The sequence below is a fragment of the Oncorhynchus clarkii genome, chromosome 30 (genome assembly GCF_045791955.1).
Source record: "Oncorhynchus clarkii lewisi isolate Uvic-CL-2024 chromosome 30, UVic_Ocla_1.0, whole genome shotgun sequence".
Lineage (NCBI taxonomy): Eukaryota > Metazoa > Chordata > Actinopteri > Salmoniformes > Salmonidae > Oncorhynchus > Oncorhynchus clarkii.
This window is the reverse complement of record NC_092176.1, coordinates 27,553,147-27,576,455: the sequence shown is the minus strand read 5'-3', so window position 1 is coordinate 27,576,455 and position 23,309 is coordinate 27,553,147. Positions and strand designations below refer to the sequence as shown.

The following is a 23,309-nucleotide window of genomic DNA, read 5'->3' as shown; positions in this document are numbered from 1 at the left end:
AGAATTACAAAAACCCCTAGACCCACAAAACTCTAGGCATACAAAAACCCTGGACAATACAAAAACCCTAGACAATACAAAACTAGCATACCCACCCTAGTCACACCCTGACCTAACCAAAATATAAAGAAAACAGAGATATCTCAGGTCAGGGCGTGACAGTACCCCCCCCCCCCCCCCAAAGGTGCGGACTCCCGGCCGCAAACCTGAACCTATAAGGGAGGGTCCGGGTGGGCATCTACCCTTGGTGGCGGCTCCGGTTCTGGACTCAGTCCCCCCTCTTTATGCTGATCCCTCCGCCTTTGTAGAACCGGACTGTGGATCATCGTCGGAGGCTCTGGACTGCGGATCATCGCCGGAGGCCCCGGACTGGGGACTGTCACTGGAGGTTCCGGACTGGGGACCGTCGCTGGAGGTTCCGGACTGTGGACCTTCCAGAGTGCCCCAGACATTCGATCTACCTTTAACCCTTCATTTTTTGAAGGGAGCATGATTATCCACAATAGTATTGAAGACATCTGTAAAAAGGCACAAAGCTAAACAAGTATTAGGGATAACTGAAATACAATCAAGGTCACTAAAATTAAGATTATGTAAAAAAAAATAAAAAATAATCCTGTTCACTGAAGTTTTTAAAGTTCCTCTTTGTGATGACTCGAGGCTTAGATTTTTGTATTTTCATATCTCTAACCCAAACACCTGGGCAATGGTCACTAATGTCTTGTGCGAAGACACCAGTAGAAACATATTTATCTGGTTAATTCGTTAAAATAAGATCAATCAGAGTTTACATTGAAGTATCTGTAGGGTTGGGCCGTGTAGTCTTAGTCACCAGCTGTAGTCTTAGTCACCAGTTTAGATCATTTCACGTCTTTTAGATTGTCTGAAGCCTGCATTTCCCAATCATAATTAAGGTCACCCAGGATAATAACTTCTGATTTCATACAAGAAGACAACAAACTATTTAACTCCTTGAGTGCACAAAGGTTAGCTGAGGGAGTATGGTAGACCCCTATAAAAGTTATGGATACATTTTTTCCCCAGAAAAATTGATTTCAGTAAAGATAAAAAAAAATGTTTTATAATAATGGCCACTCACAGAGTAACCAATAATGGAATGTTATAAACTGATTTAAATGGGCTTAGATTGCTATCGTGTAACAGCACAAGCCCTCTAAGTGATTGAAAAATCCAGGGGGTATTCAAGTTTATGGAATTCACATTTTTAACTCAAAGCACTGAGTGCGCAGAGTACAGCGGGCTTCTCTTTCGAGCTAACAATAGCCGATTTAAGAGTTCAAATGAATGGGTACAAGATTACAAATGACAACACCCCTGGAAGTATAGACAACAGCCTCGGACACCTTGAGGCCTGACGTGAGAGGGAGCCCGGGGGGTACTAGCCTGTGGTAGGAACCCCCTGAGCTGGACCCCTAGAAGACGGATGAAGGAGCAAGAATCTCTGGAAGCAAGTGGGTGAAATGGATTCTACAAGGTGCCCGAAATGTTCCACAGGGATTTGGTCTATGCTGACACTATGGAAATCACGCAGTTGCTACAGATTGGACGGTGGTACATTCATGCTGCAATCATCCTGTTCCATGTCATCCCAAAGATGCTTTATTGGGTTTGGTCAGCCAAAATGTTCAGATATGCTGTGGCATTTAATTGTGGCTCAATTGGTATCAAGGGACCTAACATGTGCCAGGAAAACATTTCCCACAGCAGTACACTACTGATGTAGAGGGTAGTATCCTGTATAAGACAAATCCAAGTTTATCCAACTCTAATTTACTTTTTTTTTTGCAGAGTAATTCAGGAGTCCATGAGCTCATGACCTCTCTCTCTCTCTCCCTCTCTTACACAGACAAACAAACAGTCAAACAAACCGCTAACTTCAACTTCCCTGACTACCACCTCTTTGTTGAGCATCATTCAGGAACAGGACACAATGCAGAGCTCTACTCTTTCCAGCAGTGACCACACTGTAAAGCAACCCAGATGGTGAAATATGTCCTTCATCAGGACTGAACCTCTTAAGGATCGGACCCTTTTTTTCAATTTTCGCCTAAAATGACATACCCAAATCTAACTGCCTGTAGCTCAGGACCTGAAGAAAGAACATGCATATTCTTGATACCATTTGAAAGGAAACACTGAAGTTTGTGGAAATATGGAATTAATGTTGGAGAATATAACACATTAGATCTGGTAAAAGACAATACAAAGAAAAAAACATGCGTTTTTTTTCCATTATCTTTGAAATGCAAGAGAAAGGTCACAATGTACTATTTCAGGTTAGGCGCAAATTCGATTTTGGCCACTAGATGGCAGCAGTGTATGTGCAAAGTTTTAGACTGATTCAATGAACCATTGCAGTTCTGTTCAAAATGTTGTATCAAGACTGCCCAAATGTGCCAAATTAGTTTATTAATACATTTTCAAGTTTCAATACCCGTGCACATTTTCAATACCCATTCACTCTCCTCAAACGATAGCATGGTTTTCTATCACTGTAATAGCTACCTTGAATTGGACAGTGCATTTAGATTAACAAGAATTTAAGCTTTCTGCCCATGTCAGATATGTCTATGTCCTGGGAAATGTTCTTGTTACTTACAACCTCATGCTAATCACGTTAGCTCAACCGTCCTGTGGGGGGGAGGCACTGATTCCGTAGAGGTTTTTAAGCAATCACACAACTCCTGCTTTATTTCCACATATAAACATAATGGCTGCCCTCTCCACATGCTTAATTCCAACCCCTCGTCTCATTCACACCTGCATTAAAGCACCGCATAACGTCAGACTTAAAAGCAATAACAACTAAATAAAACACACGGTGCCCCAATTGACGGCCAAACTCATTTGAAGGAACACCTCTGCTGCTTTGCCTCTGCTCCACATTCAGTTGTCCTATTCCATGCTTGTGCACCACTCACAGACATACACCCAGCACCCTTAGCAGCATCGGCAGAAAGCAAATGTTTCTGGATTTCAGATAAAGTGTTTTTCAACCGATCTTTCATTTCCCCTGAAAAAAGGATGTGTGGTGTAACGATTCTCATTGGTGGAAGGAGAGGAGGACCAAAATGCAGCATGGTAAGTGTTCGTCATATTTTAATTGAAAAACTGAACCCTACACAAAACAACAACGAAGAGAAACCGAAACAGTTCTGCCAGGTGAACAGACACTAAACAGAAAATAAACACCCACAAGCAAAATGGGGAAAACAGGCTACCTAAGTATGATTCTCAATCAGAGACAACGAACGACACCTGCCTCTGATTGAGAACCATACTAGGCCAAACACATAGAAATATAACAACATAGAAAAAATAACATAGACTACCCACCCCAACTCACGCCCTGACCAACCTAACACAAAGACATAAAAAAGGAACTAAGGTCAGAACGTGACATGTGGACTTTCTACGCCTGCTATATTAGGTTATACACCCGGTAATCGAGGAGAAGAAAAAGACATCACAATTATGGTACACTGCTAATAATAACGTGCATACCGCTATTGCAGCCTTGTTTGCGTGCTGGGAGAGCGCGGCTCTGTTCCAGGTGCCTGGAAAGAATGAGTGGCAGCCCTCCTACTTGCCATTCGTGCCCTGGTTGACAAGTTTTTTCTCCTTCACTATGGGACAGCCCGTGGTCATAATACACACAGTATTCATGGTTTCTGCCTCTGCTGTCTCTCTCAAAGTGTGCATCCAACCCAGATGCAGTCTTTAGTCAAAATGGCTAACTTGGCATAGAGAAGGTGTTTAGGTCACACGTTGAATGCAGCTGGTCTGAATTTTCTCAAGTCATAAACTTCAAAGTCTAATTAATCCCAGATTATTATTCTTATCAGAGGCAAAATCAAGGTTATTTTATACAATTATTTTTGGGCCTAGGGCATACTTATCTAACATGTAACATTAAAACCACATGTTGAACCAAGGAGGATGTGATAATTCTTAATGAGTAACCATCTATTAATCTATCACACAGTCATTGGGCGACAGGTAGCCTAGCGTTTAAGAGCGTTTGGCCAGTAACCAAAAGGTCTCTGGTTTGATTCCTCAAGCTGACTAGGTGACAAATCTGTCGAAGTGCCCGTGAGCAAAGCACTTAACCCTAGTTTGTGAATATTTGACTTGATCTGAAAGTAGGTAATGAATGACAATGGACTGACTGTATGAGCTCTGTTGTCTCGAACTGTTCAAACAAAGACATAATTCCAGGTGTCAGTACACACACACACACACAGTAGGAGTCACCCTTATCACTCCCATACTTCAGTTTATATGGCTATTTTATGCAATGACAACTCTGAATAAGACAGTGAACACAGTTGGTCTAAACTGACACGGTGGCTTGATTCCATCACAGTGACTCTAACGACAGGCTTTGAGCCCTTGTATTTAGCTAGTTGTTACATATATTGTCCCACAAGTCTCCCTAGCTCGTTGCCCCTCTAACATTACATTACAGAGTTGTTTGCTGTCAGTATCTCATGCCCATTCGTGTTTTGTGAATTTTAATTCAGCAGGACTGTGAGTGTGTGTGCTCACATACAGGAGTTTACATAAGGAGAGTTATAGCGGTTTCTTGAAAAAAAATCCACCAGAGGCCCTAGCTGTGATTACTCAAGACCCTTTTAGAAGCCTGAGAGAGACCACTCCCTCACTATTTCTCCGCCTAGCCTCTCTGTGTGTGTCCCAAATAGCACCATATTCACTACATGGTGCACTAATTTTGAGCACTGCCCTATGGACCCTGGTCAAAAATTGTGCACTTTATATGGAATAGGCTGCCATTTTGGACACAAGCTCTGTCCTGCAGTAAGTCAACCCAGCTAGCTGCCTGTGATGTTGCTTGGGGCAGAAAGAAAAAGAGGGAAGGGAGGGCCTGGGCCGGGAGAGCAGAAGCAGGAGGAGAAACACATTATCCAAATACAGTCATTAAAGGGGAAATGTGTTTTTCAAACTGTCAAGATGATTAATGGGGTAGAGCAAATCCTCACAAATGCTCTTGTTTAGTCTAACTGGCAGACACGATCCTACCCATTGATTTATGGCAGGCCTGGTGTGTGAGACCATAGTGGGGTTAGGAGAGTGCTGGGGGGGGGGGGGGGGGGGGGGGGAGTAGGGAGAAAAGGGATTTGTGGAGAGTGAGCATTAGGGAACAGGCAGGAGGTAAAGAGTTAGGGAGGGATAGAGGAAAGGAAGGAGGGGATGGAAGGGAGGGAGAAACAGCCAAGTAAATACTGTGACTCTTACAAACTAGGTTTTAGAAAGCAACATGTCAAGATGAGGCTTTCCAGTGCTACTTTGATATTTTCTGTGTTATGAAAGAAAAAGGGTCACATTTTCAATCTCAATAAATCACCTAAGCAATAAATCAACCAGCCTGTCAAGCTGCCTTTGAATGAGTGAATTAATAGGCTTACATGACTCTATAAATCCCCTTTAAGTGAGAAAGGGACACAAAACCATTTATTTTTCCATTAATCAGGGTGATACTTTATGTAATAACTGTGCTCACATGTGCAACATGTTTCCTAAGCCATGGGATATGCACTGTCAAGTGTAATACAAGTACAGAACATCTCTCAACGGAAATGACTAAGACGATATTACAAATCCATCAATACATCCTTCATTATCCCCACCTGATTTACCATAGAGGCAACAAAAGAGGTTCTGAAGTGCGTCCAAAATGGCACCCTTTTCCTTATTGCAATAGTAGTACACTATATAGGGAACAGGGTGACATTTGGGACATAGCCCTAGTATACAAACTCCTTGCCAAACTGAGTCCCTGCAGACCACCCCTTGTCCTTCCAGCAAGGTCAGATAGATGGCTAGCAGCTGGTAGCCTTACAGCCTCTTCCTAGTTCCTAGAGCAGATGCATGAGGGGCTATCTATACTGAACAAAAATATAAACACAACATGCAACAATTTCAAAGATTTTACTGAGTCATAGTTCATATAAAGAAATCAGTAAATTTACATAGGTTAAATAAAAATGCATAATTAGGCCCTAACCTATGGATTTCACAAGACTGGAAATACAGATATGCATCTGTTGGTCACATATACCATAAAAACAGTCAGCGTCTGGTGTGAACACCATTTGCCTCATGCAGCGCGACACACTTCCTTCGCATAGAGTTGATCAGGCTGTTGATTGTGGCCTGTGGAATGTTGTCCCGCTCCTCTTCAATGGATGTGCGAAGTTGCTGGATATTGGCGGGAAGTGGAAGACACTTCGTACACGTCGATCCAGAGCATCCCAAACATGCTCAACGGGCAACATATCTGGTGAGTATGCAGGCCATGGAAAAACTGGGACATTTTCAACTTCCAGGAATTGTGAACAGATCCTTGCGACCATGGGGTCGTGCATGATCATGCTGAAACATGAGGTGATGGCGATGGATGAATGGCACAATGGGCCTTAGGATCTCGTCACGGTATCTTTGTGCATTAAATTGCCATCAATAAAATGCTGTTGTGTTAGTTGTCCGTAGCTTATGCCTGCTCAAACCATAACCCTACCATGGGGCACTCTGTTCACAACGTTGACATAAGCAAACTGCTCGTACACACAACGCCATACACGTGGTCTGCATTTGTGAGTCCGATTGGACATACTGCCAAATTCTCTAAAACAACGTTGGCAACAGCTCTGGTGGACATTTCTGCAGTCAGCATGCCAATTGCACGTTCCCTCAAAACGTGAGACATCGGTGGCATTGTGTTGTGTGACAAAACTGCACATTTTAGAGGCCTTTTATTGTCCACGGCACAAGGTGTACCTGTGTAATGATCATGCGGTTTAATCAGCTTGTTGATATCCCACACCTGTCAGGTGGATGGATTATCTTGGCAAAGGAGAAATGCTCACTAACAGAGATGTGCGTTTGGAAAATTTCTGGAATCTTTTATTTCAGCTCATGAAAAATGGTACCAACACTTTACATGTTGTGTTTATATGTTTGTTCAGTGTATCTGCACATTTCTGATTCTTCCATTGCCTCTCTGAAGTCTTCAAAGAGCCTTTCCCATACCCCCACTGCACCAGACACACACTGTGTCTATGTACGACAAATATAGTCAAGCACATTCATAGGACCATTTTACCCCGCCCCCAGACACACACACACTCAAACGAACACAGACACACTGTACTACACATATACTGTTCACACACACTCTCATACATCTCCAGATGAAGTAAAAGCAGGCGGACACCCATGAGAAAGACATTAAATGGAGATCTCAGCAACGAGGAGATGAATGTGGTGATGGAGCAAGAGAGAGGGAGGAGAGAGAGAGCAGCAGAGACAAGAGAGAGGATATTCAAGACCTGGAACACAGACAGTAATGATAATGAATGGCACTGAAAAGGAGGACAGTGGAAAGGTAGAACATCAGTTTTCAAAAGCTGAAAATAATATATTGACCTATTCCCTTTCTCCCTAACTTTGTGTCAGGTACCTTCGCCATTGTGAGGCGATGGTGAATTATATAAAAAAAAGGAGGAGGTAGCAGGTGGACATCAGATGGAGAGAGATGAAGGCTGAGGGAGAGGAATGCAGAGTATGAGTATGAGTGGTAGGTCAGCATGTTGTGAGTTGAGTGGAGTCTGGCCCAGCTGTGAGCTCACTCACTCATGGTGTCATGGCCTTCTCCTCTGTCTGAGGGTGTGTATGTGTGTGTGCGAATGCCTGCACCCGTGTGGGTTTGTGTGTGTCTGCTCGTACCCCTGGCGTCCTGGTATGTGTGTGTCAGGGCCCTGTGATTAATGACCCACAGGCTTTGTTTCTCCTGCTTCCTTCCTTTCCAGCCATGTCACACACACAGTCACGCGTCAATTTAGTGGACACCAGCAGATTGACACTGGAGCGACCCCCACTAGGCCACAGCAATAGACTGAGGGTTACTAGGTACTACGCATGCAAACAAAACACATGCAGAGACACACACGATACAAAGCTCTAGAGATCATTCATACATTTCCAATCTAAACCCGCTTATCAGTCTCTCCTGTTCAGGAAGGTAAGAAAGTAGTGGGCATGTAAGTGTGTGTGTCTGAGTGTGTGTTGGGCTGTAATTGTGTGTGTGTGAGTGAGTGAGTGAGTGAGAGAGAAGGATTAGGGCTTGCTTGTGTGCTGGTTCCCAGCCTGTCAGAGGGCTGTCAGGCTGTGATTTATGGTTGCTAGACTCAGAGCAGTCTTCGCTGCTAGTTAAGTATTGTTACAACTGACAGTTAATGAGGCCAGGCATGCTTTCAAGCACTGCACTTAACTTATTTGACATGGTGTCATTTATATTATACAAAGAGTAACGGTAAAGAAATCGTAACGGTAAAAGAGTGATCATTTCATAATTGTGGGCTGTTTACACTGTGGGATTACACAGAGGAGCCTACCTGGACTATGAGCTATAGGCAAATTCTACCTTCAACACTCTCGCTGTGAGTGGACCCCATGCTATAATCACTACCAGAGTCTCTGGCAGCAGCACCCGTGCCCCCCCCCGGGCCCTGGTTCCTTGTCAGTCGTGATTAATGGCAGTAGGGCCCCGGCACAGCTTACGTTGCCAGTTCCAGCGATGTTCCCTTGATAGGCTACTTAGTGAACTCTGACAAACATTTTCCCCTCACTCGGTTATTCCTTTTTCTCTTCTCGTTTAAAATGTGCAGCACAGATCTGCATTGCACTGCGGCACCTAGGGGTTAGGTTTGGCATTTCATATTTCTGAGGCGACCGAGCGAGGGCTATAAATAAAGCGTTCGCCATCTCTGCCTCATGACCCTGGACATTATATCCAAATCTCTGCCCTGGACCATTGCACCTATCTAATAAAGGCTTGTTGTTGAGGTGAGAAAACACATAAATGTTTTTGAAGCTTGTTGAAGAGTTCTCACTCTACTTTTCAAGGCTGCAAATAATATGTTAAAATGTATTTATAATATAATGTAGATCTTCTTAAATTGTATTTTTACTGGCTGCCTGTGCTGTAATCCACAACAATCGCCTCCCTATGGTTAACCCTTGTTTCAAATCAGAGTGTGAAAGCTAATTCGTTCGGCAAACTTAGTCTGTTCCTTGAACCACCACTATCAGTGAAGTTAGCCAGTCAAGCACATGGGCTCAACTGCAACCAATTGAAAACAAAGACAATTACTACAGTGGCAAATTGATACACTTTTGGGAATATTGTCAATCGTAAACACTAATAGGCCGACAGATAAACCAACAGACCTTCAGAATACATTAGACTAAACGCCAAACATTTTAAGACAGCATGGTCCTCGGTTGGCTCTCAAACAAATGACTAGCAAAGTACAACAATGACACTGGACAGCCTATATGGGTTTAGAGGCGCTGCATGGTCAATCCGAGGGCTGCATTTGCCTTGCAGCATTTATGGTGATACGGCCTCTGCTGAAGTCAAGGAATTCATCATTCTTGCGCTCCATGGAGCAGCGCAGGGGCTGTTGTGAATGAAGTTGTCAAGGAAGTGAGTTTGTGTTTATATAGGACCTCCCACCCTCACCTACCGTCAACCAATCATGCCAATGCATAGCGATTTGGAGCTCTCCGCATTGTTACAACATTTGAGAGGCGCACGGCGATGCAGTACAGAGCTCAATTTGGCCCCTGCTTGCCTCCAGAGGCTCCGCAATTGCATCACACCATCCATACGGCAAGCTACAAGCACATTTCTGGAACAAGCATAAATTGGCTTTTACCCACACAAGGCCTTCTGATACAAAGCTCCCATCGGCGCACCACTTCTCCTTCTTTGGTATTATGGCGGTCCGCAAACAAATGTTATAGGTACATGCCGCCACCAACCCTGCATCCATTAAAACCTCACCACTGTCATATACGCACAGGACTAAGGGGTGCATTTATACAATAACATGTTCCCCAGTAATTATGATCCCCTGTGAAACACTGACCAAATCTGTTCCTAACATGTTACATTAATATAAAAGCAACTCTGCTCGCTAGTCTAGTCACTCAAGTATCACTTAAGCCAAGGGGTAGCAATTTACCTATCAGTACTCCTATGTAAATGGTTAATATCAGTGTCAAAATGAATATAAATATAATTTTGCTAGATATGATGGCTCTTTTCACAGAATCAACTTCACAACAGAATAATTAGCTTTCTATGATACTCGTTGTCCCCCTCTGTTGGTCTTGTGGGATATTTCCTCGTTGAAGAACGTCCAACTGAAGACGTATGACGCAAAATGCGGAAGTGAGCCTGGTAGCAGGTGTTTGCTTATTTTTGTCGGTGGAGGAGGCATCTCGAGTGATAATACTACAGGTAATAGTACGGATTTCCAGAACACTTTTGTCAATGTGGTTTAACGTACCTATCAAGTATCTACAATGACAACAATGTGAGTGAAATATTGTGTCAGTGGATGTGACCGTTCCCGTGTTTGAAATCGAGCGTAGCCTAGGTTAACGTTAGCTAGGTAGGTAGCTAAAGTAGCTAGCATAGCTTGCTAAAAAGCCAAACGGTTGCTTGTTACGTAGTTGGCTTATTTAGTCTTCTCTTGCTGGAGAGGGGTGTATGAGTACGTCCAATACTGGGCGATTCATGGTTTGCTGTTAGTATTCTGTCAACTCAAAGCTAATCAACTTCTCCATGTTAGAAAGTGGAACCAAAGATACTGATCCTACACGTGCAACAAAAAGGTTCACGACCTCCTGGTATCAAAAGTCTGCTTCCTGTCATTGCTTGACTTGAGGTTTGTTTAGCGGTCTTATTTGGAGGTATTGTATAGCTAACTACACACTAAGTTAGGAAGTTTGAGCTGGCTGCAGTTGTTAGGATTGTTATGAGGTAAGACAGCCGGGAGAAGTTTTTTTATCACGCCTTGTCTTGGACAATCCTCTTATAACGCTACAAGGTCAGTCCTTGTTGATGTCTCAGCTAAGCTTCTTCTTCCTGACAGAGGAGTTTAGCTTGACAACAATATGCCTGCCCTGTGCCTGGATATCACATATGTTGTTAATACCTGTGATTGATTCCGGCCTAATGTTTAAATGGCTATAGCTTATTTCGAAATACACTGAACAAAAATATAAACGCAACATGCAACAATTTCAAATAGTTACAGTTCATCTAAGGAATCAGTAAATTTAAATAAATGAATTCGGGCTTAATCTATGGATTTCACATGACTGGGAATACAGATATGCATCTGTTGGTCACAGATATCTTCTTTTTTTTTTAAGTAGGGGAGTGGATCAGAAAACCAGTCAGTATCTGGTTTGACCATTTGCCTCATGCAGCGTGACACATCCCAGCATTTGCCTCATGCAGCGCGACAGATCTCCTTCGCATAGAGTTGATCGGGCTGTTGATTGTGGCCTGTGGAATGTTGTCCCACTCCTCTTTAATGGCTGTGCGAAGTTCCTAGATATTGTCTGGAAGTAGAACATGCTGTCATACACATCAATCTAGAGTATCATCTACATGATCAATGGGTGACATGTCTGGTGAGTATGGCCATGAACTGGGACTTTTTCAGTTTCCAGGAATTGTGTACAGATCCTTGCGACATGGGGCATTATCATGCTGAAACATGAGGTGATAGCGGTGGATGAGTGCCACCACAATGGGCCTCAGGATCTTGTCACGGTATCTCTGTGCATTCTAATTGCCATCAATAAAATGCATTTGTGTTCGTTGTCTTTAGCTTATGCTTGCCCATACCATAATCCCACCGCCACCATGGGGCACTCTGTTCACAATGTTGACCTTAGCAAACGTCTTGCCCACATGATGTCATACATAATGTCTGCTATTTGCCCAGTACAGTTGAAACTGGGATTTACAAGGCCGAACTGCAGTCAGGTGAAGATACTAGTGAGGACGTCCAGCACACAGCTGAGCTACCCTGAGACAGTTTGTGCAGAAATTCTTTGGTTGTGCAAACACACAGTTTCATCAGCTGTCCAAGTGGCTGGTCTCAGATGTTACTGCAGGTGAAGAAGCCGGATGTGGAGGTCATGGGCTGGCGTGAGACATCTGTGGCATTGTGTTGTGTGACACAACACATTTTAGGGTGGTATTTTATTGTCCACAGCACAAGGTGCACCTGTGTAATGATCATGCTGTTTAATCGCTTGTTGATATCCCATACCTGTCATGTGGATGGATTATCTTGGCAAAGGAGAAATGCTCACTAACAGGTGCATAATATTTATGAGAAATAAGCTTTGTGCGTATGGAACATTTCTGGGTTCTTCTATATCACCTCATGAAAAATGGGACTAACACTTGACATGGTGTGTTTATATTTTTGTTTAGTATAGAAGGCACTGGTTGATTCTATTCAACTGTTCTAGCTAATATCCAGAGCTTGCAAGGTAACTCTATTTGCTACAATTTGATTGTTATGAAAGCCTTATTCTAGCCTACTTGTTATATAGGCTAGGCTTATAGGCTTATTTCATTAATCTGTCCCCTATGTCCAACATTGTGTATGTTGATCCTTTTGAAACTCATTGTCCTTCTTCTTCCCAGGATGGCACAGTTGGGTGCCATAGCCTCAATAATCTGTGCAATTGGAGGTGCAGCTCTCTTCTCTTCTGTGCACAAGATTGAGGAGGGACACACTGGAGTTTACTACAGGTCAGTTAGATATTAGGCTAGTCATTGTTTTGTCTACTGTGAGGCTTACTGTCTATTAATTCATTTTGGTTTCTGGGGGCATGCATCTGTTCAACTTGCAGTGCACTGCACACATACTTCATACCAGCGCTAAACTCAGATGATATCTGTAGTGTGATATAGAAAGAGGGCTAAGATTATTTTGTGTTGAACTTAAGATCAGTCCAGCAAATTCTCCAGTCTCCTCTCACATTTACAACTAACATGTGCAATTGTGGTTGCATACTACATCAGAACCATTTTGATTGACATTTGGCTTTGATGTGATTATTTTCATTTCCTTGTGATGTGATCATGTGTGTGTTCCACAGAGGAGGAGCTCTCCTGACCACCACCAGTAGCCCTGGCTTCCACCTCATGATGCCCTTCATCACTCATTTCAAGTCTGTGCAGGTGAGACAACAGACCGTTCTCAGGAACAGGCCCTCGGCATGGCTGGTCTGACTGGGAGTGAGGGGTTTAGGTTCAAATGTAGTTGTACAAAGACTGAGGCTGGACTTCAATGTTTATGTAGTGTCTTTGTGAGTTTGTTTACAAACATCGCCCCAAGCCCACACACTTTTTCGTGAAAGTGACAGTATACACGTGAGGGAAGTTTACATGTAGGTTTTTATACTGTGCCCAAGACCAGTCTGTGAAGTTATTTGACCTTGGAAAAAGGAACTACTGTGTAAATAATACAATGCATGTTTTATTCAAATTGAGCCCTGTGGAAGTAATGGCTTTTTGAATGTTGAATGCCTTCTCTTTATTTCTATCTTTGTAGACCACTCTACAGACAGATGAAGTGAAGAATGTACCGTGTGGAACAGGGTAGGGTTGTCTGTCTATCTCTTCCCAAAATAAACTTGATGGATGCAAAAAAAAATACCGGCTACTTTTATCTCCATTCTTGAGGATTTATTGCATGTATGCGTTGTTACACATTCTGTTTTTATTTATTTCAGTGGTGGAGTGATGATTTACTTTGACCGGATAGAAGTGGTGAACTACCTCGTACCCTCAGCAGGTAAAGTCATTTGCCAATAAATCAAAAGGTGGAGCAGGTTTTTTTTTTAAAAATACAATAAAACACATATTGTAGTTTTATTTCAATTTTACTATGTGCTCAAGTTTAATTTCTCTCAACACACCTCAAAACTGATCTTGTTTTTATTTTTTATTGAACTAGGCAAGTCAGTTAAGAACAATTTCTTATTTACAATGACGGCCTACACCGGCCAAACCCTGATGATGCTGGGCCAATTGTGCACTGCCCTATGGGACTCCCAATCACGGCCGGGTGTGATATAGCTTGGATTCGAACCAGGGTGTCTGTAGCGACGCCTCTTGCACTGAGATGCTGTGCCTTAGACTGCTGCGCCACTCGGGAGCCACTTGGGATCTTACTTGGGGCGGCAGGGTAGCCTAGTGGTTAGAGCGTTGGACTGGTAACCAGAAGGTTGCAAGTTCAAACCCCCGATCTGACAAGGTACAAATCTGTCATTCTCCCCCTGTTCCTAGGCCGTCATTTAAAATAACAATGTGTTCTTAACTGACTTGCCTAGTTAAATAAAGGTACAATAAATAAATACAACTTGTGGCATAGCATGTCTACTTTTCAAATCCCTCCTTAGTATATAGGCTGTACTATTTTAGAACATTGTAACCTATGTATTGTAACACAAACTTATGTATTGTATTCAGTCTTTAAGGCCCTGTGCAGTAAACTTGATTTTCCTCGGTTTTATATATATTTCCACACTGAGGTTGGAATAATACTGTAAAATTGTGAAAAGTATGATAATGCTCCTTTAGTGTCTGAGCTGTTTGAAAAGACCACCTGAAATGTCTGCCTGTTTTGGTGTGAGTTTTGGCCTGCCTAGTGACATCACCTGTCAGCAACGGTTTGGGTCTCCCAGTGAGTCCCTGTAACGTCAACGCAGGGAGTCAGGAAGCAGGTGCAGTTAGTGACTTTAATATTAACGAACATAGAACGATACAAAATGAGAAACGTCTGACAAGGAAACAAAAACAATACTGCCTGATAGCAAAATGAGGTGTGACTGATGATGAGACGCAGGTGTGCGTAAAGATGGGTTGCCAGGACCGGTGGTTAGCGAGCGCAAGAGATGGGGAACTGTCACGTCTACTCCCGCTCGACTTCGCCGGTCTACTTACCACCACCACACTTCCCAGTCCACCAGGTACTGGAGCCGACCCCCACGACGTTGTTAGTCCAGGAGTGATCTGACGGCATAGACGGGGCTCCCCTCAATGTCCAAGGGAGACCGAGGGGTGTCGTGGGGGATGTCATCAGCCAGGGGACCAGGAGCCTGAGGAGGGAAACATGAAAAGATGGTGAGATCCGGTAGTTAGATGGGAGTAGTAATCTAAGTTACCTCATTGACCCTTCCGAGGACCTTGAACAGCCCCACAAACTGGGGACTCCACTTCTTACAGGGCGGAGAGCCAGACGTGATCACCAGGATGGAACACGGGAGCCTCACTGTGGTGGCGATCCGCTTCTCCATGAAGGCCTTAATACACATGATGTGAATTGGGGGCCATGATCTCCTCCAGAAGGCCATAGTGCCGGAAGACCTGCTGGAACAGTGCCTCAGCGACCTGGAGAGCGGTAGGGAGACCAGAGAGAGGGATAAAACGGCATGATTTGAAGAATCTGTACACAACCACCAAAATGGGAGTGAAACCATCAGCGGAGAGAAGAGATCAGTGAAAAAATCAATGGACAGATGAGACCAGGGATGCTGAGGCACAGGAGAGGGAAGGAACTTTCCTGCTGGAGTGTCGGGAATATTTAGATACAGGTACATACTGAACATGAGTTGACATAGTGTGCAACATCCTGGGCCAAAGTGAGTCACCAGTATTTCTCAGAAAGGGATTGAGTGGTGCGGGTGATACCTGGGTGTCCAGCGGCGAGGGATGTGTGTGCCCAGGTCAGCAACCAATCTCTGACCCCTGTGGGGACTTAGATGCGCTCCGGAGAGCAGGTGGCAGGAGTGGGTACCCTCTCCAGAGCCTGGCGGATGTCCACATCTACTTCCCAAAACACGCATCCAACGATACGGGAGGATCGATTGATGGGCTGGCGTACACTCACAGAGCCCTCCACAGATGTGGAACCACAGGGTGCAGGAAAGCAGGGCTCTGACATCTTGGTCCCCCGGCAGTAATCCTCCTCTCTGACCAGGAGATGGTGGAATTATAGAGTTGGAGCCACAGGAGGCCAAGTATGACTTTGAGCGGAGGTGATGAGGAAGGAAAGGCTTTCCTGGTGCTTGGTTCCCACAGTGAGGGTGAGTGGAGCTGTGACGTGCGTAACAGTGCTGGATCCCAATGGTTGCATTTCCAACGACCGCAAACGGAGAGAAGAGCAGGTATTAGGTGATGTGCAGGGAGGAGGCAAGGGCCTGGTCAATAAAATTCCCTGCGGCACCGGAATCCACTAGAGCTGTAGAAACAATAGATGAGACAGCCAGCTAGTGAAATGGATACTAAAAAAGGTTTGGTGGAAAGTGATGTTGATGATGATGATGGAGTACTCGCGCCTAACCCAGGAGACAAATGATCACGGGCCGTCCTTCTGCTCTCGTGGATTCCATGTTTGAACGTACCGGACACCGTTGAAGCTGGTGCCCCTCCTGGCCGCAATGGGGATAGAGCCCTAACTGTCTCAGACGGCGTCGCTCAGATGCGGGGAGGTGTGTGGCCCCTACCTCCATGGTTTCAGGCTCTTGACAGTCAACGAAGGAGGGAGAGAGGCGATTGGGGTGCCGACGCTCCCGAAGAAGGTTATCCAGACGGATGGCCATCGAGATGAGTATGTCCAAGGTTAGATTGTCGGCACACCAACTCCGTCTGGACCTCTTCGCACAATCCTCTTCTGAATAGATTGAGGAGCCATGGATGCTGCCACTGTCCGAAAGATAAGTGCCTACTCCGCCGTGGTCTGGCCATCCTGCCGTAGTTGGAGTAGATGCTCACCCCCCCTCTCTGCCCTCCGGTGGATGGTCGAAGACCCCCCTGAACAGAGCCATGAACCCCCCCATAGGAACCCAGCTCCGCCTCTCTCCCAGAAGGCCGTAGCCCACTCCAATGCCTGTTTGGTCAGCAGGGGAATAACCGTGGCAACCTTGGACCTCTCCGTGGTGGGGGCTCCCATCTGATGAGTGAAAGAGGGAGCACTGGAGCAGGAAGCCACGGCATTTGGAAGGAGTCCCGTCATATTTGTCCGGGAGGGACAAACGGACATCGCTGACCTGGGCGGACAGTTGGATGGGCTGGGGTGCTGTCTCATTGGGTTGATGCCCCTCGGGAAATGTAGAGACGTTGAAGAATGCGGAAGGCCTCATCCGTATGCGTCCCCAGATGTGCCAGCTGGTCGTGGTGTTGGCGAAGTAGTTGTCCCTGTTCGTTGACCATCTGGGACAAGTCCTGATTAACTTCTGCTTCCATTCAGTGAGGAAGTATTCGGTAACGTTGACACGGAGTCAGCAAGCAGGGGCAGTTAGTGAGTTTAATATTAAAGAACATAGAACGATACAAAACAAGAGATGCCTGTCAACGAAACATAACTGATGAGAGAGGGGGGGGGGGGGGGGGGCGAGAGAACCTAGGCCTATCTATCGGCATTCGAAGCTGGCGTCGATAACACAATTTTGACATAAATGCAGATAGCTTCTATTTTTGTGTCCGTTTTACAATCACAGTAAGGTCCTTAATTGTTACCAGAAATGATTTGACATTTTCATTGGACATTTGAACTGTTTTAGTAAAATAAAACAACTCTTTAATGAATCACTTTTTCTGTTAGTGAAATAGGGCTTTGCCGTATACCGTATTTTACTATATACCGGTATTGATGCACGGACCAGTTTGGGTTTTTACTTTACCTTCTATAACGGTATTTGAATGTTTGGCTTGTTAAATGTGATAAGCTGTGTGTAAAGTCCATTTCTATAGTTTACTCCGCTACATGAGTCATCGCTCTCTCTCCACGCCGCTTTCCACACAGACTTAGTCCCACCCGGTCACTCAAGGAGCGCATTTATTGTTGCTTGTCCACGAGACACTTTCGTTCAGTCTGCATGGTCAATGCAGCACATGCACATGTTGTTTCCAAATTTGATCTTAATATAAATCCACAAGCGTTTTATAATTACAATATTAGTTTGTTTCTTACATCTGCAAACAGCTAGTTTGTATTTTCTTAGCAAGTTAAGCTAAATCGTGTTAGCCACTAATGCTAATCGCTAGTTAGCTGGCTAGCAAAGCACTGAGTCAGAGCAAACGTAGCTAGCTAATACAGCCTGATACCAGTACTGGTAGAGGCTTAAATCAGCATGTTGTTTGTGCAACAATATCTTCTAAATGAAAGAGGAGTAGGCGAAGCATGAATATGTTGGATACATGAATAAAGATTTATGGTAGTCAAAGGGTCCCCTAGGAAACACGGAACATCACATTGTTTCCTACCCTGACACAATAACTTGTCCATGGCATTTTCATTCATTGTCATGTCAAACAACACTGAATTCATAGAATATAAATAATAGTGGGCACTAACTAGAATTATAATAAAAGTTATTACCATGATTCCAAAAGTTCACCCAAGTGTTTTGATCTAAATCGCAATTGCAACATTTGGTTAAAAATAAGGCCTCGTATTTTTGCCCATATTGTGGCAGTGTGGAAATGATCTCAAATGAGTGCAGGAAATTATTTTAGGTTGATTTGAACAGTATGAAACAATCAGAATGGATGATGTCTTCCAGGTGTTGAGATTGCCTGCAATGACAACAAGCTCAGTCCAATGATGCTGTGACAAACCGCCCCAGACCATGACGGACCCTCCACCTCCAAATCGTTCTCGCTCCAGAGTACAGACCTCGGTGTAACGTTCATTCCTTCGACGATAAACGCGAATCCGACCATCACCCCTGGTGAGAGAGATCCTTGACTAGTCAGTGAAGAGCATTTTTTGCCAGTCCTGTCTGGTCCAGCGATGGTGGGTTTGTGCCCATAGGCAACGTTGTTGACGGTAATGTCTGGTGAGGACCTGCCATTCAACAGGCCCACAATCCTGAGGATTGAAAAAAAAAAAAAAAAAAAGCCCTCAATCCAGCCTCTCTCAGCCTATTGCAGACAGTCTGAGCACTGATGGAGGGATTGTGCATTCCTGGTGTAACTCGGGCAGTTGTTGTTGCCATCCTGTACCTGTCACGCAGGTGTGATGTACCGATCCTGTGCAGGTGTTGTTGCACGTGGTCTACCACTGTAGCGCTGTCTTAGGCGTCTCACAGTATGGACATTGCAATGTATTTCCCTGGCCACATCTGCAGTCCTCATGCCTCCTTGCAGCATGCCCAAGGCATGTTCACGCAGATGAGCAGGGAAGACCCTGGGCATCTTTCTTTTGGTGTTTTTCAGAGTAAGTAGAAAGGCCTCTTTTTGTGTCCTAAGTTTTCAGAACTGTGACCCTAATTGCCTACCGTTTGTAAGCTGTTTGTGTCTTAACCTCTGGGATCGTTCGGGACGTGAGCGTCTCACCTCGCCAACAGCCAGTGAAATTGCAGGGCGCCAAATTCAAACAACAGGAATCCCATAATTAAAATTCCTCAAACATACAAGTATTATACAACATTTTAAAGATAAACTTCTTGTTAATCCAGCCGCTGTGTCCGATTTCAAAAAGGCACACCATGCGATTATGTTAGGTCCAACCAAGGAGAGGTGTCACAAAAGTCAGAAATAGCGTTAAAATTAATCACTTACCTTTGATCTTCATCTGATGGCACTCCCAGGTCTCCATGTTAGACAATAAATGTTTGTTTTGTTCGATAAAGTTAATCTTTATGTCCAAAAACCTCCTTTTTGTTCACGTGTTTAGTCCAGTAATCCAGATGCACAAAGCGTGGGCACAAAGTCCAGACGAAAAGTTTTTAAAAAGTTCCATTAAAGCTCGCAGAAACATGTCAAACAATGTTTCTAATCAATCTTTAGGGTGTTTTTATCATACATTTTCGATAATGTTTCAACCGGACAATACTGTTTTCTTTAGAAAGGAAAGGGAACGAACCTCAGCGAGACTAAACTAAAGGCTTTCAGCCTGAGCTCTTATTCTCTCCCCTTTCACAATACAAGCCTGAAACAACTTCTAAAGACTGTTGACATCTACTGGAAGCCTTAGGAAGTGCAATTTGACACCATAGACACAGGATATTGGATAGGCAATCATTTTTCTTTTTAAAACTACAAACCTCAGATTTCCCACTTCCTGGTTGGATTTTTCTCAGGTTTTTGCCTGCCATATGAATTATGTTATACTCACAGACATTATTTTAATCGTATATGCATATCCTAGCTTCTGGGCCTGAGTAACAGGCAATTTACTCTGGGCACGCTTTTCATCCAAACTTCCCAATGCTGCCCCCTATCGCAATGAAGTTAATGACTGTTCCACAGATGCATGTTCATTAATTGTTTATGGTTCATTGAACAAGCATGGGAAACAGTGTTTAAACCCTTTACAATGAAGGTCTGTGAAGTTATTTGGATTTTTACGAATTATCTTTGAATGACAGGGTCCTGAAAAAAGGACGTTTCTTTTTTTTGCTGAGTTTGTGTTGCCACCCTAGGGTCACGCACTACTCAAAGAAAATGTAGAACTTTAATTAATCAAAAACATAAAATACCGTCATGCGGTATGAGTCTTGGTGGTTCCAAACTTCTTCCATTTAAGAATGATGGAGGCCACTGTGTTCTTGGGGACCTTCAATGCTGCAGAAATGTTTTGTACCCTTCCCCAGATCTGTACTTTGACACAATCCTGTCTCAGAGCTCTACTGACATCCTCATGGCTTGGTTTTTTTCACTGACATGCACTGTCAACTTTGGGACCTGGATTCTTTGGGCCATGGAAACGTTGCTGAATTGGTATCAAGAGATGTAACGCAACAGGAACCTGTTGTCCGGTGTTGGTGATCACATGCCCACTGGAGCCGCTTCTTCTTGTTTTTAGCTGATGGGGTGGAACCCAGCATGGTCGTCTCCCGCAATAGCCCATCCATGACAAGGACTGACAAGTTGTGCATTCCGAGATGCCGTTCTGCACACCACTGTTGCACTGCACCATTATTTGCCCGTTTGTGGGTCCGCCTGTTAGCTTACACAATTCTTGCCATTCTCCGGCTGGATGTTTTTTGTTTGTCGCGCCATTCTCGGTAAACCTTAGACACTGTTGTGCGTGAAAAGCCCAGGATGCCGGACGTTTCTGAGATACTGAAACCGGCGAGCCTGGCACCGGCGATAATACAATGCTCAAAGTCACTTGGGTCACTAGTTTTGCCCATTCTAACTTTCAGTCAAACAGTAACGGAATGCCTATATGCCTGTTGGTCTGCTTTATACAGCAAGTCACGGCCACCTGACTCACTGTCTGTAGGAGAATACCATTTTCGTGAAGTGGGTTGTGTACCTAATAAATATTAGCCAGAAATAAAGGATGTCCCTCAACACTGGTTGAAATGAGATGAAAGGGGGTACTGGTTGATTTCTTTTTTTCAAATCCAATGTATTTTCCACGTTGATTCCACGTCACAAAACGTTGACAAATTATGTTGAAACAGCGTTTATTCAAACACTGTGTACCCAGTGGGTTATTTACGGTAGCCACTATTACTTACTTAATGTAGCCACACTTCTTTCTCTGTCTGTATGTGTATGATATAATGAGGAACTTCACAGCATCTCTTTGTTCTCTCCTCTACAGTGTATGATATAGTGAAGAACTTCACAGCGGATTACGACAAGGCCCTAATATTCAATAAGGTTCACCATGAGCTCAACCAGTTCTGCAGTGTCCATTCTCTTCAGGAGGTCTACATCGGTTTGTTCGGTAAGTGTAAACTGTAGACAGTTCTAGAATATTCATTAAAAGGGTTTAAAGGGTGTTTCTCAATATGCATACTACCATGCTCCAAGTGCATTCTCCGAGGACATTCTGTTGAGTTACTTGTGAGGACGAGGTTGTGGAGAACGCATAAAACATTTAATTTGAGAAGCACTCACACTCCCCCTACTGTATTACCTCACGCTGCATCTCCCCAATGTTATCCAAGGTAGATGTAAATTCTTTGTGGGTAGCTAGCTAACAATTCTTTGTGGGTCGCTAGCTAGCTAGCCAGTTAGCCCTATTGACTTACCCATTCACTGAACCTTCCTTCTTCTAGACAGGACAATGGCAATAGTGACAAAACAAGATATACACAAAGCAAACGTTTTACTTCATAATTATCAGCTAGATATGTGAATCTGAATAATGTCACTAACTAGATAGTATAACAGTCAAAAATGATCTAAAACCAATGTTATCCAAGGCAGCTGTCAATTCTTCATGGGTAGCTAGGTAGCAATTCTTCCTGGCTATCAGGCTAGCTAACAGTAGTAGCTAGCCAGTTAGCTCTATTATGGGCTTACAACGTACACATGCTATAGTGGGTATCACAAATGGCAGCCTCTGTCTCCATGGTATATCCTCTAACCCTGTTGTGTGTGTCCTCAGACCAGATAGATGAGAACCTGAAGCTGACCTTACAAGAAGATCTGACCAGCATGGCTCCTGGACTGATCATACAGGTACTGAAACTGACTGGGAGGGAGAGACATGGGAGGCGGGAGGGAGAGACATGGGAGGCGGGAGGGAGAGACATGGGAGGCGGGAGAAACTAGTCTTAGGGAATTCTTGCATACCAGTATAAATATTGTTAATTAATCCATGTTTATTTAAATATATTTATAGTGCCTTCAGAAAGTATTCACCACCTTGACTTTTTCCACATTTTGTTGCGTTACAAGGTGTGATTAAAATATATTTCATTGTAATTTTTTGTCAACAATCTACACAAAATACACTATCAAAAATTCTAACATTTTTGCCTCCCGGGTGGCGCAGTGGTTAAGGGCGCTGTACTGCAGCGCCAGCTGTGCCATCAGAGTCCTGGGTTCGCGCCCAGGCTCTGTCGTAACCGGCCGCGACCGGGAGGTCCGTGGGGCGACGCACAATTGGCCTAGCGTCGCCCGGGTTAGGGAGGGCTTGGTCGGTAGGGGTGTCCTTGTCTCATCGCGCACCAGCGACTCCTGTGGCGGGCTGGGCGCAGTGTACGCTAGCCAAGGTGGCCAGGTGCACGGTGTTTCCTCCGGCGCATTGGTGCGGCTGGCTTCCGGGTTGGATGTGCGCTGTGTTAAAAGAAGCAGCGGCTTGGTTGGTTGTGTATCGGAGGACGCATGACTTTCAACCTTCGTCTCTCCCGAGCCCGTACGGGAGTTGTAGCGATGAGACAAGATAGTAGCTACTACAACAATTGGATACTACGAAATTGGGGAGAAAAAGGGGTAAAATAAAAAAATAAAAAAAGATACAAAATTCTAACATTTGTAAAATATAAATTCTTCAAGCCTTTACTATGAATCATTCATACATCAATTGGCATGATCATTTATTTACTAACTAACTAAATAATCACAGAAATGCATAAACAAACAGATATATTACTATGAATCATTCATACATCAATTGGCATGATCATTTATTTAC

At 44.1% G+C, this 23,309-nt stretch overlaps 1 protein-coding gene across 3 annotated transcripts in view; it reads left to right on the top strand.

Moving 5' to 3' along the window:
* Positions 1-10,235: 10,235 nt before the first annotated feature.
* LOC139389264 (erlin-2) overlaps positions 10,236-23,309 on the top strand; it is a 29,949-nt gene continuing 16,875 nt past the window's right edge. Inside the window, exons 1-7 of one of the 3 annotated variants that reach the window (XM_071135819.1) lie at positions 10,236-10,348; positions 12,563-12,670; positions 13,021-13,102; positions 13,476-13,522; positions 13,657-13,718; positions 21,486-21,611; positions 22,278-22,351. In XM_071135819.1, the coding sequence (XP_070991920.1) occupies positions 12,564-12,670; positions 13,021-13,102; positions 13,476-13,522; positions 13,657-13,718; positions 21,486-21,611; positions 22,278-22,351 (498 nt within the window). In that variant the 5' untranslated portion in view covers positions 10,236-10,348; position 12,563. Of the gene's footprint in view, positions 10,425-12,346; positions 12,406-12,562; positions 12,671-13,020; positions 13,103-13,475; positions 13,523-13,656; positions 13,719-21,485; positions 21,612-22,277; positions 22,352-23,309 lie in introns of those variants that run through there. The other 2 variants (XM_071135818.1, XM_071135820.1) reach the window with 2 other exon arrangements.